Genomic DNA, 14571 nt, shown 5'->3' with positions numbered 1-14571 from the left:
TTTGCCTTGCAAAAAACAAAACCATTATAAAAAAAAGAGCTATGTAAGTGCTAATTCATTTTACAATTACTATTATTATTATAAAAATGAACTGGAATGGGATTATGAGGAATATTGATAAGTCCTTTCCCAGGATTCCTAAAATCATAAGGTGATGGCCCTAACTCCACTGTCAACTTGGAGGCTGATGCCTTTGTTACACACAAACACAGCATCTAAGTGTTAATAATAGCCTCGAGGGTGCTGGCTTTATAAAGTCAGGTCGATAAAGCCAGGAGAATCACAATGATCCAGTGCTTGGGTGGCATACACAAAATAAGTGATTATAACATCCAGATAAATTTAGGAAAGCACAGTTTCAAAGCCCATAACCTATGGATTAGGTTGTAATTGGATATATCATGAGGGAGGGAAGGAAAAAAATAGAGTTGGAAGGTTAGAAATATGTACAATAGAAAGAATACCCATAGAAATATTATTTTTGAAATCTCGTAAGGTTGTTTAAATTCTCTCCTACCATTTCCTCTTCAGTTATTTTGGAGGACCAACACCCACACTCACACCCACCTCCATTCCAGGAATGGATATTCTTCTGTAAATTTTAGTAAATGGCAAAGTGCCATTGTTCTGTTTTCTTCAATTATAGCATTCCTCTAAGTATTTGATGTTTTTTGAAGCCCTTTAACCTCTAGTTTCCTTTTTACAAATGAGGAAAATGAGGCTCAGGAAGATAGTTATTTGCCTAAGGCTGTATGGAAAAAGAAGTGAGTAACCTGTATTTTAACCCTATATATAACATTCTTTCTAGGACTCAACCATTAAAGTACAATGGAGAGAGCAAAATGGTCCTAGCATATAATTTTGTGGAAACCTAGCTTTTGTCTTAACCCCAGTTCTTATTTGGTAGGATTTCATCAGCCCAAAATGAGTATGAGTGAAGTCTCTGGAATGTTCTCATTTCCCAGTTTGCCATCCAACTGGTTAAGATACCATCCAACCTATTATTGCACCTTTAGGACCATTCAAAAAACATTCCCAGGAGGATTGGGATGTTAATTAAACCAATGAGCTTGGAAACTTTCTTGACTTGGGGGGGGGCACTAATCAAACTGTTTTGTGAGTTTAAACAACCTCATATACTGAACTCCACTTATGGAAAGAGTATTGAACTCAGAGTCCCAAAACATAAATGAAGATCACTACATTGTTATTTCTTAGTTATGTAATAATGGGCAAGCAAATTTATCTCAGTTTTTTCATATATAAAATGTAGGGTTTAGATTGTTAGACCCTGAAGTTGCTTTTCAACTCTGCATCTTTGATTCTATGGTTCTTTGAATTATCCAGCCCTAGACCAAAGGAAAATTCAGACCAATCAGTCATCCACTTGCAGCATCTTGCTTTCAACCTCGAACCCCTTTCTCTCAATCCACAACTTTCATTTGGAAGACAAAGAGGCAGAAGAGAAGGAGAAAGAGAAGTGATGATAGTAATAGTAATAGTAATAGCAAAAGAATAAGAAACAGGAGCAGCAGAAAAACTAAGAGTAGTAAAGGTGATAGTAGCAGCAGCAGCTACCGGTACCTCAGTGGTAGCCAAAGGAGAAATCAAAGTAAAAATAGTAGTGATAGCAACAACAGAAGCAAAAGTAGAAATAAGAGCAGCAGCAGTAGTGACAGCAGTGGCAATAGTAATAGTAGCAGTAGAACATGAGTAGCATTTCTATAGCACTTTAAAGCTCTCTGGTAGATTCTGTTATTATCCCTATTTTACAGATAAAGGCACAGAAGTTAAATGACTTGCCCAAGGACACCCAGCTAGGAAATTTGGTCTTCCTATCTCCAGGCCACTTCTCTATCCACCTAAGTAGCCTAATTCTTTGTCATACATAGTCAGTCCTTAATAAATACTTTTATTCAATCCGGAAATGGTACACATTTAGATGGCTTTTCACCCAGAAAATAGATTCCCCCGTGTCAAAATCCATAAGGAAATCTTGAATGAGGAAGACTTCCTTCAGAGAAGAAGGTTTCCATGACCACAGGAACCTGGGGCAGTTTGGCTAGCAGACTCTGATCCCCCAGCAGACGCTCCCAGGATTTTAGCCCCATGACAAACAATCGTTATTTCCATTCCTGACCTGGTCCTAGCACACCTCCACTGACTTCCCAGACACCTTCCTACTGAACATTACCACCTCAGAAAGTCTTAGACAAGTCACCCTTGATCAAAAAAAGAAAAAGAAAAAACCCTCAGACCTTCTAGACAATTGTTCGTAGGACCCCAGTGCCAGACTCCTAATACAAGATATTCCATTCCAGCTAAGTGTTGCAGTGGAAAGAAAAAGCGTTTGACTTGGAGCTAGGCAAGCCTTCCTTCAAAGCCACCCTTAGATATTTCCTATCTAGTGTGACTCTGAGCAAGCCGTTTAACCCCTGCCTCTCTGGGTTTCCTCGAATGTTAGTTGGGGAATAATCATATCACTTCCCTGCCAGGTTTCCTCAGAGGATCAAATGAGACTATCTGTTGGATGCCCACCACATCATCTTTACTACTGGTACACGTGCTTGTTCCCTTCCACTATTATGTGGCTCCAACTTTCTCTCCAAATCACAAGGGATGACTTTGAGGTTGAGCCCATGGACCTTTCCATCAGGCTTCCCCTTCCTACCACCTCTGTAATATGAGACATGAGGTCACCTCTCTGGATCTCAGTCATTTATATTGTAAAATGAAAGGGTCAGATGTACATTGTGGTGTGGTCAGAGTTAAACACTGGCATCTCATCTGTGGCATTTTGCTACCAAGCAACAAGAATCCCACTTTCACAGTAGCAGGGTGTGAAGAAGGAAAGAGAGGGTGCTATCTTTTACTTTCTTCTCCTCCTTTGAAGCACCTGTAGATGGCAAGATATAGGCTAGGGCCAGCTCGATTTCCCTCATCTGGCTGTTAGCAATGATACATGAATAAGCCAAGATGACAGCTTCATTTTCATAAGTTAACTTGTGCCTGAAGTAACAAAAAGAGAGAGACATGTGCTTAATCATAACTTGGGGCTGCACAGAAAACAATGGCAAAGACTTTCTGTTAGGCCTGGTACTTTATTATCAAAACTCTGAAGAAGACGAGACAGCCAGGAGAGAATACTGAACAAGTGCCTCATTGTGGCAGCCCTTGGCATCTCCAGGAGAGGAGTCCTCTGGGCTTCTGCCTCTTAATGAGACTGCAGTCAAAGGATCACTTTACACAATAGATATTAGAACAAGGAGAGGGGAGATGATAGAATGGTAGACATGGAATCCTGGGGCTGGAAATGACCCAAGTACTCATCTTCCAGCATCAGTGGGACCCTAGGGAAGTGACTTCACCTCTCTATACTCTTCTTCTATTGTCTAGAAAGGGAAAATTGTCATGTTTCTGCTGTCTACTTTGCAAGGGTTTTGTAAACCTAAAAGCATGACAGAGCTGCCATTATTATCAATGAATTAATAAACATTTATGAAGTGCCTACTATATGCTATAAACTTTAATTGCATTAGCCTGCCGCCTCTAATGACAGTCATATAGTCTATGTGAGCCTCTACATGTACATCCATTTCTGCCATAGAATGTAAATTTTTTGAGGGCAGAAAGTGCTTTTTGTTTTTTCTTTAGATTCCCAGCACTTAGCATTGTGCCTGGCCAAAGTGCTTAATCAATATTTGTGGATTGATTGCTAGATACTTGAGATTCCCCCTGCCCCATGCACTCTAATATGGAAGTTCCTTGAGGTCAGATGCGCTTCGACCTTCTGACTCTGGGTCTCCTGTACTAAACATGGTTCTTGGGACATTATAGACACTTCAATGTTTGTGGATGTGATACTCTGATAAAATGGAAACTCCTTGAGGACAGGTCCTTCTCTGTCTTTGGCTTCCTTGCCACTAGCAGGCATTTAATAGTTTTTCTAAGATATAAAGGAATTTGTATTGTTTTTAAATTCCAGAAATATTCTGGCCATTGGGATTATCTCCTTGCTCATCACGGGAAGTCATGCCACTATTAAAAACACAGTGGCTACTTACCCACGCACATTGCTGACCATCAGTTCACAGTTTTGATAAAACCTCTAGATTCTTTTTTTCACATGCATTGTTTTCATGCAGTGTCCTTCCCATTCTGTGCTTCTTAGAATTGTTCATTTTTAAACTATTGTCACAGAAGATATTTTTCTCATCCTTACCTCTTTACTGTATATCAATTCATATAAGTATTCCCAGATTTCTCTGAAATTTTGTCTGAATCTGATCTGCTGACAAGAGCAATGAACTTGGAGTCAGGAGAAATGAGATTCAATTGTCACTTTTTTTTAGCTAGTAGTATAAACCTAGGTAAATCATTTAACTTTTCTGTTTTTCAATTTCCTTATCTATACTTGGAAAGATGAATTCACTGATTTTAGCTCTAAATTTGCCATCCTACCTTTATATGGGATATGTAAATCTGTACATACCTAAGCTGGTCACAGCTTTCCTGGAAAGACAACTTAGCCTTTTGTATTTGAACTCTTTGTCAGACCATTCCATCTAGAAATTCTTGGTCACCCATTTAGTTGAATCAGATGATCCCTGAATTGAGAGGGTGTGTGTGTGTGTCTGTGTCTGGGTGTCTGTATCTGGGTGTCTGTGTATGTGTGTATGTTTGAGAAAGAAATTGAGTGAGGAAGGAGAGGAAGAGAGAGAGGGGAGACAGAGAAAGGGAAAGGGAAAGGAAGGAAGAAGGAAAGAGAGAGAAGCAGAAAGGGGAGGGGGGAGGGAGTGGGAGCTTATGGAAGTGATCAGCTAAAATGATACAATAGATTGAGTATTTTCTTTCTGTGTCCCTAATTTATGCATTTGTACTAGGGCGATGATTTAGCTCCAGGCTCAATAAATTGATCCAGTAAATTACACCTCCCTCACACACCATCATTTCACTGAGCTGTCATTGGGCATAGCATTCCAGGATGAAGATAGGAGGATGGCACTGCTCCATTTTGCATTCATTGAGTCAAAGATTCCAGATTGCCTCCAGCCCCTTTTCTGGGCTTTCTATCCTTGGCTCTTCCCATAATTCTCTTCTTGGTCTCCTCAGTTGCACCATCCTTATAGTCACCCGGGTTTATAACCTGAGAGGGATGCTCAGGTTTTCACCTTACTCTCACCCTGTCACCATATCTAATTAGTGACATTTTAACTATCCCTCTACAGCATCTCACACATCTGCCCCCTTCTCTCCATCTGTACAGACACAATCCCAATTAAGGTCCTCGTCACTTATTGCCTAGACTAACATCTTCCTAATTGGTCTCCCAGAATTATAACTGTCCTCTCTCCAATCTATTCACCAACCAGCTGACAACTTAATATTCCTGAAGCACACGATTTTGTCACTCTTGTTTAAGAATTTCTAGTGACTTTCTATGACCTTTGAGATAAAATTAAAATTTCTCTTTTTTTTTTGCAGAGCTCATAGTAGGGCTTCAACTTATCTTTCCAGAGATATTTCGTACTATTTTTCTTTCATATACTCTATATTCTACTGGTGCCCATCCACACCTTTGCTTTTGCACAGGTTATCCCCCAAAGCTGTTCCTTCTCACCCCCATCTCTTGGAAGATTGAGCTTCCTCCATATGTGTCTACTCCCTCCACCTCCAGTGATTTCACATATAGTCATGACAAGAGTGATCTCAATAGGTATTCTTTCCTTCCACCTAAATTACTCTGTAATCACATTATACTCACTTGTCTCTATTCCCAGTTATCTATCCCCAATTTGAGTACAAGCTTCTTGGAGGCTGTTGCTATTTCTATTTTATCTTTGCATGTCAATCACATATCTTGGTGCTTCATACATAATTAGTGTTATTGAATAATTATTGAATAAATAAGTGGGCACTGATGGGAACCTCAGGGTTCCTGAGGGAAATGGTTACCTTAGATTGTAGAAAGTTCGATATATATTGGAAGCTATGCGACAAAAAAGGGATGTTGACTTGTTGTCAAGAGATGGGTTTGAATGAATAACATGAACTGAGGAGTAGTAAAGACTTTAAAAGTAGATCGTCTATTTTACTTTTTTATTGTTAAGGAAACTGAGACTCTGAAGGTAAAGTGAATTGCCTCTAAATACTAAGTAGCAGAAATGATATTTTAATCCTGGCCTTTGACCAGAGACAACTAGGTGAATCAGTGGATAGAATGCAGGGCCTGTAGTAAGAAAGACCCTTCCTTTGTTCAAGTCTGACCTCAGACACTTCCTGAAATCTGTGACTCCAAGCAAATCACTTCGCTCTTTTGGCCTCAGTTTCTTCATATGTAAAATGAGCTACAGGAGAAAATGGCAAATCACTACAGTACCTTTACCAAGAAACTCCAAATGGAGTCATAAAGAGTTGAACACATGAAAAATACTGAATAAGAAAAACAACTTCTGACTGTTACAATGGAAAGAATATTGACACACCAAAAAAAAAGTGGGGGGAGAAATATTTAGACACACACATAGACATGTAGATATAATTTGTAGACATATATATTTTTAGTACTGGCTTTAGAATCAGAACCAACATAGATTTGAATCAATCTTGTGATGCAATTTTATGACCAGACTTCACTGGTCTTCATTTTCCTCATCTGTAAAATTAAGGGTCTCTGGTGTCTTTTCCAGCTCTGAATTTGTGGTCTGATGATCCTGTCACTCCAGTCCCACTGCTTTTTCTCCAATGTGCAATGACACTTCTTGTGGCTAAGACTAGTCTCTCCCCTTCTATAAACCTTAGTTTCCTTTTCTCTAAATGCCAATGAGATGCTTGTTCTCTCTGCCTCAGGGGATGTTGGGAAATAAAAAAAAATTAGCAAATCACCACTGAAATGGGCCCTGTAATTGTTATGAGTTAAGATCTCATCTCACTGTCCAAAGATTATCATGGTTTATGAAAATGAGCTACTCTGTATAAGGCACTCTGAAATTTCAAAGTATTGGATGAGATTGAGCTGGTGTTGTTTGCTATTATTATGTAGTGTGCACCGATAATTTCATCAAATGGGAACTATGAAAGGTGATTTCTCCACAGCTTACAGTTCTAAGGAATGGCCTATGGCTCCAGAAGTGATGTGATATCCTCAGTCTTTCCTCACAAAGCCAGTAAGCTTCATTTTTGTTGTGGTTGTTGTTGTCTTTTTTATCATATATGACTCTTCATATCTCACCCCATTTGGATTTTTCTTGAAAAGATGTTGAAGTGCTTTTCTGTTTCCTTCTCATTTTGAAGATGAAGAAACTGAGATAGACAGAATCAAATGATTCTCCCAGGGTCACATCACTAGTAGGTATCTGAGGCCAGATTTGAACTCACGTCCTCCTCAGGTCAGGTGTTCTATTCACAGCACCACCGAACTGCCCATAGATTTCACAGGAAAGATTAAATCCAGGTCTTCCTGACATTTCTGAGGCCAGCTATCCCTCTACTTCCTGATACATTTATTATTGTTCTTTTTTATTATTTTTCTTGTCTCCCCTCTGCTGACATTTTGCCATTTTTACTTACTTGACAGGTCAACAGGTTTTAGGCTTAGTGGAGAACCAGAGTGATTGGTACTTGGGAAACCTGTGGAAAAATCACCGACCATGGCCTGCCCTTGGGAGGGGCTACAACACAGGTAGGCCATGAGCAAATGACTCAAGAAATTCAAAATTATCTGTTCTAAGTGTCTTATTTTACCCCCTGGAAAAAACTAGAGCTGAAAGAGGGGGAAAGGACTTTATAGAATCATTGGATTATACAATTAGAGGCAAAAGGAGTATTACATACCAACCATTTTATTTTACAGATTTAAAAAAAAAAACCACTTGAATCACAGAGAAGAAGAGACTTTATGAGATTATTATATCATAGATTTGGCTTTATAATCTTGAGGCTATGATTCTTATGTGTCCCAACTAACTAACATAGCACCTTGTATGTAGTAGGTTCTTTTTTTAAAAAAAAATTTATTTATTTAAGGCAATAGAGTTAAGTGACTTGCCCAAGGTCACACAGCTGGGCAATTATTAAATGTCTGAGGCTGGATTTGAACTCAGGTACTCCTGACTCCAGGACCCATGCTCTATCCACTGTACCATCTACCTGCCCCTACATAGTAGGTTCTTAATAAATGCATGTTGGATTGGAATAAATTAGAGTGAGCTACTAATGATAGATTCTGCTTTGGAGTTCTATTCTCAGCCCCCATTCATCCCTTGATCTATCCATCAGCTCCAAAATCATTCTGAAGATATCCAAGAAATGGAAAGCATCATCACAGAGTGCTATTGATGGTGCATGTGCTCCTTTTTGGTAGGTGAAATTGCAACATGAGGTGAGGCAGAAAGAGAGCCAGAGTCAACATTGAGGTGAAGGAAAATACTTCATGCCTTTTCCCAGAAGCTTATCTTAATGGATGGAATGGGTCAGGTTAGCCACGTGGTTGACTAGACAGCATAGATAGGCATTTGGAGTCAGGAAGACTTGGGTCGATCTGCCATTTAGAACGTGTAATAACTGTGTGACCCTGAGCAAATGACTCAACCTTCTACATCTATCTTCTACTCTGTCAAATGGGTAGGTTGGATATGATGGCTTCTAAAGTCCCTTCTAGCTCTAAATTTATCATGTTAGGAGCCTTTGTTTTATTTCTGAAATATTGTATGCTGCATATATCCATGCCATACAAATCATGTTGAGAATGATATCCATTTAAAGAAATTTCTGTAAATTCTTTTTGTAAGGTAAATTTATTCCCTTGGGGGTTTTTGGCCTATTTTTTCATGAAATGAACTATGTTTTCATAAAGCAGGAAGTACCTACCTTTTGTTAGGGAAGATAGGAAACCTAGAATGAACCTTGGAGAAAGCATTTATTTTCTTTCTTCAGTGGCAAATAATAGCAGAAAATGTCAGATAAAGATATACTGCCTTGCCTACAGGACAACAGCATCGGGGTCAGAGCTGTCCTACTAAAACAAAACAGGAAAAAAAAAAAGAAATTGGGGCATCAATTCAGTTCACCAGGAGGTGGGAAAGGATGCAGTCGAAGTGGCAATTTATTGTATCTGATGAGACACCCTTCCCTCCCACGGTGGAAGGAAAATGCAAGGAAGGTACCAGGTGGGAGACATAGGCACACACCCCTGCATCTAAATTACCTCTGCTGCACACTTTATATGCCAACGTGCGTGACTTATTTCCCTCTCTATCGGTAACAAATGGGCAGAGCAGATGGCAGAAGCTCTTTTTAAAGTGATGTGTCCATTTGAATAACCCGGTGACACTGAGTGGTCATTACAAAGGGATTTATGTTGCCTCAGAAGGGATTGGGTTTGATGAAGGGGATTTGTTATTAGAGAGAAGAATGGGGCTCAACTTCCCGAAATGAGACAGCCTGGGCTGTAGATTCTCATGGAGAGTTTGAAAACGGTTCTTCATATTTTGCAAAACACCTCTGTTAGTCACTGCCAAGGTCACATCACATGACTTGCTCCTTGGAAAGAGATGACAATGGAGATGCTTGTATGATAATGGAAAGGACACCAGATGTGGAGTCCAAGGATTCAAAGTACTATTGTACTATTTGCATGTCCTTGGGCAGGTCACTTAACTTCCATAATCCAAGATTTCCTCAAGTAAAAGTAGAAGAAACAGAACTAAGCTCAGAGAGTTGCTATATGAATCAAATAAAATGTACGTGAAACATTTTATAACCATAAAGGTATAAAAATGTGTTTATGTGTGTAGTTAAAGATCTCCCATGCATCTCAGCACTCATGATATTTCTCATTTCTTATGGAAGAGGCTCTTGCTCTCTCAATCCAGTTCTCCCTCTGAAATCTCAAGCATTTTATTGTGGTGGAATATGAGATTCAGTCAGGAGAAGATGTGCTATAATTGATAATATTCTATCTACTCCATTCATATCTCACAGTTTATGTAGCCATTCCCTAATCCAGGGATATCTAATTGACTTCCAGTTCTTGCCACCATGGAAAGTGCTGATTAAATAATTTGTTTTATTTGAGGCCTTTTATTTTATCTTTCACCTGTATGCAGTGTATCCCTGGCAATAGAAGTCTCTGTATCAGAGGTTAGTAACAATTCATCTGAGTACCCACCCTTCCACAAACCATCCTTTGATGTATTTTCCAGTTTACTGGGTATAAGGTAAAATCTTGGGTTATTTTGATTTGCGTTATACATATATATATATATATATATATATATATATATTATATATATATATAGGTTTTTGCAAGGCAGTGGGGTTAAGTGGCTTGCCCAAGACCACACAGCTAGGTCATTATTAAGTGTCTGAGGCTGGATTTGAACTCAGGTACTCCTGACTCCAGGCCCGGTGCTCTGTCCGCTGCACCACCTAGCCACCCCCTGCATTATCTTTTTAGAGATAATTTGAAACACACTTTCCTATATCTTCTAATAGTTTGCAAAACTGTTGAGAACTATGTTCATATCCTCTGAGCGCACTTATCTATTGGGGAATCATTTTCACGATGCCCTTCAAATGCTATGTAAATAATAGTTATTATTACTGTTGTCTACCTGTCAGGGTTGTTTTGGGAATGTAATAGAATGATGTATGTCAAATCCTTTGGAAATCATAAAGTACATTAATATGTGCTACCATTATTTTAGAGTCTTGAACTTTAACACTAATAAAAGTCCTTGGGCAATACATTTTACAGAAGATGAATACACATAGAGGTTTAGTGATTTGTTCAAGATCATCCAACTCATAAATTGTAGAGCTAAAATTTGAACCCTGATCTTGTCTCTAAATCCAATAATCTCCCTGCATTTTTCACCTTATTATTTGGTTGGAAAATGAGATTCAATCATGGGACTGGCTGTTTGATGTAGAATCATCCAGCACAACCAATAATCTACAAGAATGGCCACAGACTTACTTAGATGTCAACAGGGACATGCGGATTAGAGGATCTATAGACACATTTTTAGAATCATATTTAAAAGTATCAACTTTGTACGCAGAATGACAAAGGGAATAATCTGTAAGAAAATGTTGTTCTCATTTTTTTCCCTAATAAACAAGTGCATGGCCCCAGTTTGAGAATTCCCAATGTAGCTTATTCCTCTTTTTGCAGAGAAGGAAGATTGAGGCGCAGGGTGAAGGTTCTTACCAAAGGACACCCAGGCTGGAAGTAGCAAAGTCATGACTAGCCCACAGACCCTCTAGCTCAGAATCCCCATCTTATAGACTTCCACTACAAGAATCCAAAACAGCTGGTGCCTGTCTGCGCTTTCTGCTGGAAGATGAGCATAGCAAGGTCTTGGTATAAAATGGCCTTTGAATTCATAGATGCCATGGCCTCCTCTTGCCACTGATGTTTAATCCCATATGGAGACCCAACTCATCTCTCCCTTGTCATGCTTTGAGTCTTAGCTATCCTTACTTTCCCCTCGGATGAGCCTGGGAGATGGAGAGGAGGCTCACCCCACCCTCACCCCACTGAACCCTTCCCACACAGACCATTCACATCTCAATTCCATCTTGGCCTAAACTACTGTACAGAGTCAAGAGCAGCTGTCAATGCAGCTGCCAATTAAGGCATTCTTGGGCAAAATAAACCAGAACCCCCCCCCCAATATCTTGACACATGAAGCCAAAGAAATCATTAGATGACACAGTGGTTAAGCACTGGTCCTGGAGACAGGAAAAACCTCAATTCAAATGTGACTTCAGGCAGTTACTAGCTGTGTGACCCAGGAAAGTCACTTAACTATTGTTTGCCTCAGTTTCCGCATCTATAAAATGAAGGTAATAATAGCACCTACCTCCCACAGTTGTTGTGAGAAACAAATGAGATAAGATTTGTAAAGACCCTAGTTAATTATTATATAACTGTTAGCTCTCATCATCATCATCATTATTATAAGAAGTTACCCTTAGCAGGGGGCAGCTGAATAGCCCAATGAATAGAGTGCCAGATGTCTAATCAAGAAGACTCATCCTCATGAGTTCAAATCCAGCCTGAGAGAGTTAATAGCGATAACAGCACCCCCCCTCCCAGAGTTGTGAGGATTCAATGAGATAATTATTGTAAAATAATTAAGATAGAGGCAAGTGCTACTCTAGAGAAATCAAGCAACAGGAATTAAATGACTTGCCCAAAGTCATTCATCTTAAAAGTGCCCATGATCTTTTTCTCATCTTCACCAGTAGCCTGTGGCCTCATTGAAGGCAGAAGCTGTTCTGGTTTTGTCTGGGGATCCCCACCACCAGCACATTAACTGTTGATCAAATCATATCTGATGTGATTCACCCTGCAGACATCACTTTTGAAGCATCTCCGACATCACTGGGATTCAAATCCATGACCCTTGTAAACGCAAATCCATTAATTCATCATTTCTAATTTCCATAACTTATAATTAATTTATAGTTTTAATTCACAATCCATTATAAATTCAGAGCACTTTCTACTAGCTCCCTGAGTCTCTCCATGAAATCCAAGAATAATGGATTTAGAGAAAGTAGACTCAGATAGATATTATCCTATCTAACCATTATAACCACTACTCCCCACATACACCCTCCTCAGCCATTTCTCAGTTGACAGATGAGGTCCAGGGAAACTAAAGGGGTTTGCCCAAATTCCCATACTAGTAAGTATCAGATGAGAAATGTGATTGCATGTTCTTCTGATTTTCAATCCAGTACCCTATGGTAATATGGTAGAGTGAATGGCAGTCTGATCTTGAAGCTGGGAGATTTTGGTTTGACTTCTGCTTATGAAATCTACTAACCGTATTTTCCTGGTTTGGTAACATACCTTTTCAGTGCTTTCAACAACTCTCTAAAATTATTAGTTTTGAAGAAATGCAAATTTGCATTGTTGGAGATTTTATCAATGCAATCATAGATCTGATCCCCTCTTTTTTTTTGTGGTATTGGTGATTGTTAAGTCATTTTCAATCTTGTTTGACTCTTCATGACCCTATTTGAAGTTTTCTTGGAAAAGATAATGTCATGGTTTGTCATTTCCTTCTCCAGCTCATTTTTCTAAATGGGGAAACTGAGGCATACAGGTTTAAGTGACTTTCCCAGGGTCACATACACAGCTAATAAGTATCTAGGGCCAGATTTGAACTCATGAAGATGAGTCTCATTGCCTAGCTGCTTACCTCCATATCTTCATTCATAAAATACTTTATTATTTCATGTCGTCTTCATTATATCCTTGTGAAGTAGATTTTTATCCTCCATTGGGCTGAAATAGACACTGAAGTTCAGAAAAGTGATCCCAGTTGCCCAAGATCCCGGGCCAGTAAATATCACAGTCATATCTCGAAGCTGGAAATTCCAAATCCAAGTTCAATGTTCTTTTTAATGTGCTATGTTGCTGTTGGTTGGAAATGTTCACTGGCCCCTGTGAGGAATAGTGGATTAGACTAGAGCCATCAAAGACACTGCCAGCTTGCATCAGATTAAAGTCTCATTGGAAAAGAAAACTGCAATAGGACATAGATAATATTAATATGTGGTTTTTCTATGCCAGTTTGTGGCAGCAGGGATACTTTTCCATGGTTTAGGAACCCCTCTTTCTCCTTGAGTTTGTTAGCACTGAGCTAACGCTATGAGAGGAAGACTCATAATTTATGGGCCATTGGATTTAGTGTTGAAAGTGATCTTTGAGAGTACCTAGTTCAACCTGTTTTTATTTTATACATGAAGACAGTGAACTCAAGAGTGATCACATGACTTCCCTGTAATCACATAAATAGTAAATGAGAAAGGAAAGATCTGAACCCAGATCCTTTGTTTATAAATTCAACTTGCTTTTCCACTGAATCAGGATTATTGAACTTCAAGTCAGAATGTACCTTAAAGAAAATCTAATTCAGTCTTCTCATTTTGCATATTAAACTCTGGAGACTTAACAAGGAGAAATAATTATTCGAGTTCAGCTGATAGTAACGGAAGCTGGATTCTAACCCATGACAGTCTGACCCCCCAAATCAACTCTTTTTCCAGTGGAACTCTGAGCCTCTTTAATTTTCAATGTTTCCTGAAAACCCTCCATTTTATAGTTAGAGAACTCACCCGCATAGGTCTTTCCTTTGAGCCCTCCTCCTCCCCTTTTCAATCCTTTTCCTGGCTTTAGAAGGGCCTTTAAAAGAAAAATTATTACTACTCTTAATTTCTTGTCTTGGATCCAAGTTATTCAATCCAACAAGCTGTTTTAACTATTGTACCATGACTTTCCTTGGCCCATCTAATAAAACTTGGTGTGTGACCTTATCGAACATTTTGCAGAAACATCAGCTCCAGAGTGTTCCGCCCACTTGATTTCTCCTTGGAATCTCTGAAAAAGTCCCATGAAGTAGTTTAAAGAAAAGGAGTCTTCCCTTAAGTATTTGGACTGGGTATTCTCTAAGCTTTCTCAACTGCCCCCTAAAGTTTAAGGAAGGGTGATGTATGTGTTCCTCCCTTTTTCTCCTACTTCAAAGTAGAGATTTCTTTAGTCATATAATTTTT

The 14571-nt window shown here is 39.1% G+C and overlaps 1 protein-coding gene across 1 annotated transcript in view; it reads left to right on the top strand.

Annotated features, from left to right (window-relative positions):
• Positions 1-14571, top strand: part of LOC141515327 (xylosyl- and glucuronyltransferase LARGE1) — a 234973-nt gene that overhangs the window by 90263 nt on the left and 130139 nt on the right. The window contains exon 2 of the mRNA XM_074226785.1: positions 7577-7681. Within this exon, the coding sequence (XP_074082886.1) occupies positions 7577-7681 (105 nt within the window). The remainder of the gene's footprint in view (positions 1-7576; positions 7682-14571) is intronic.

The sequence above is a fragment of the Macrotis lagotis genome, chromosome 2 (assembly GCF_037893015.1).
Source record: "Macrotis lagotis isolate mMagLag1 chromosome 2, bilby.v1.9.chrom.fasta, whole genome shotgun sequence".
NCBI classification, from domain to species: Eukaryota; Metazoa; Chordata; class Mammalia; order Peramelemorphia; family Peramelidae; genus Macrotis; species Macrotis lagotis.
The sequence above is the reverse complement of the archived record's forward strand: the minus strand, read 5'-3'. Positions and strand labels throughout refer to the sequence as shown.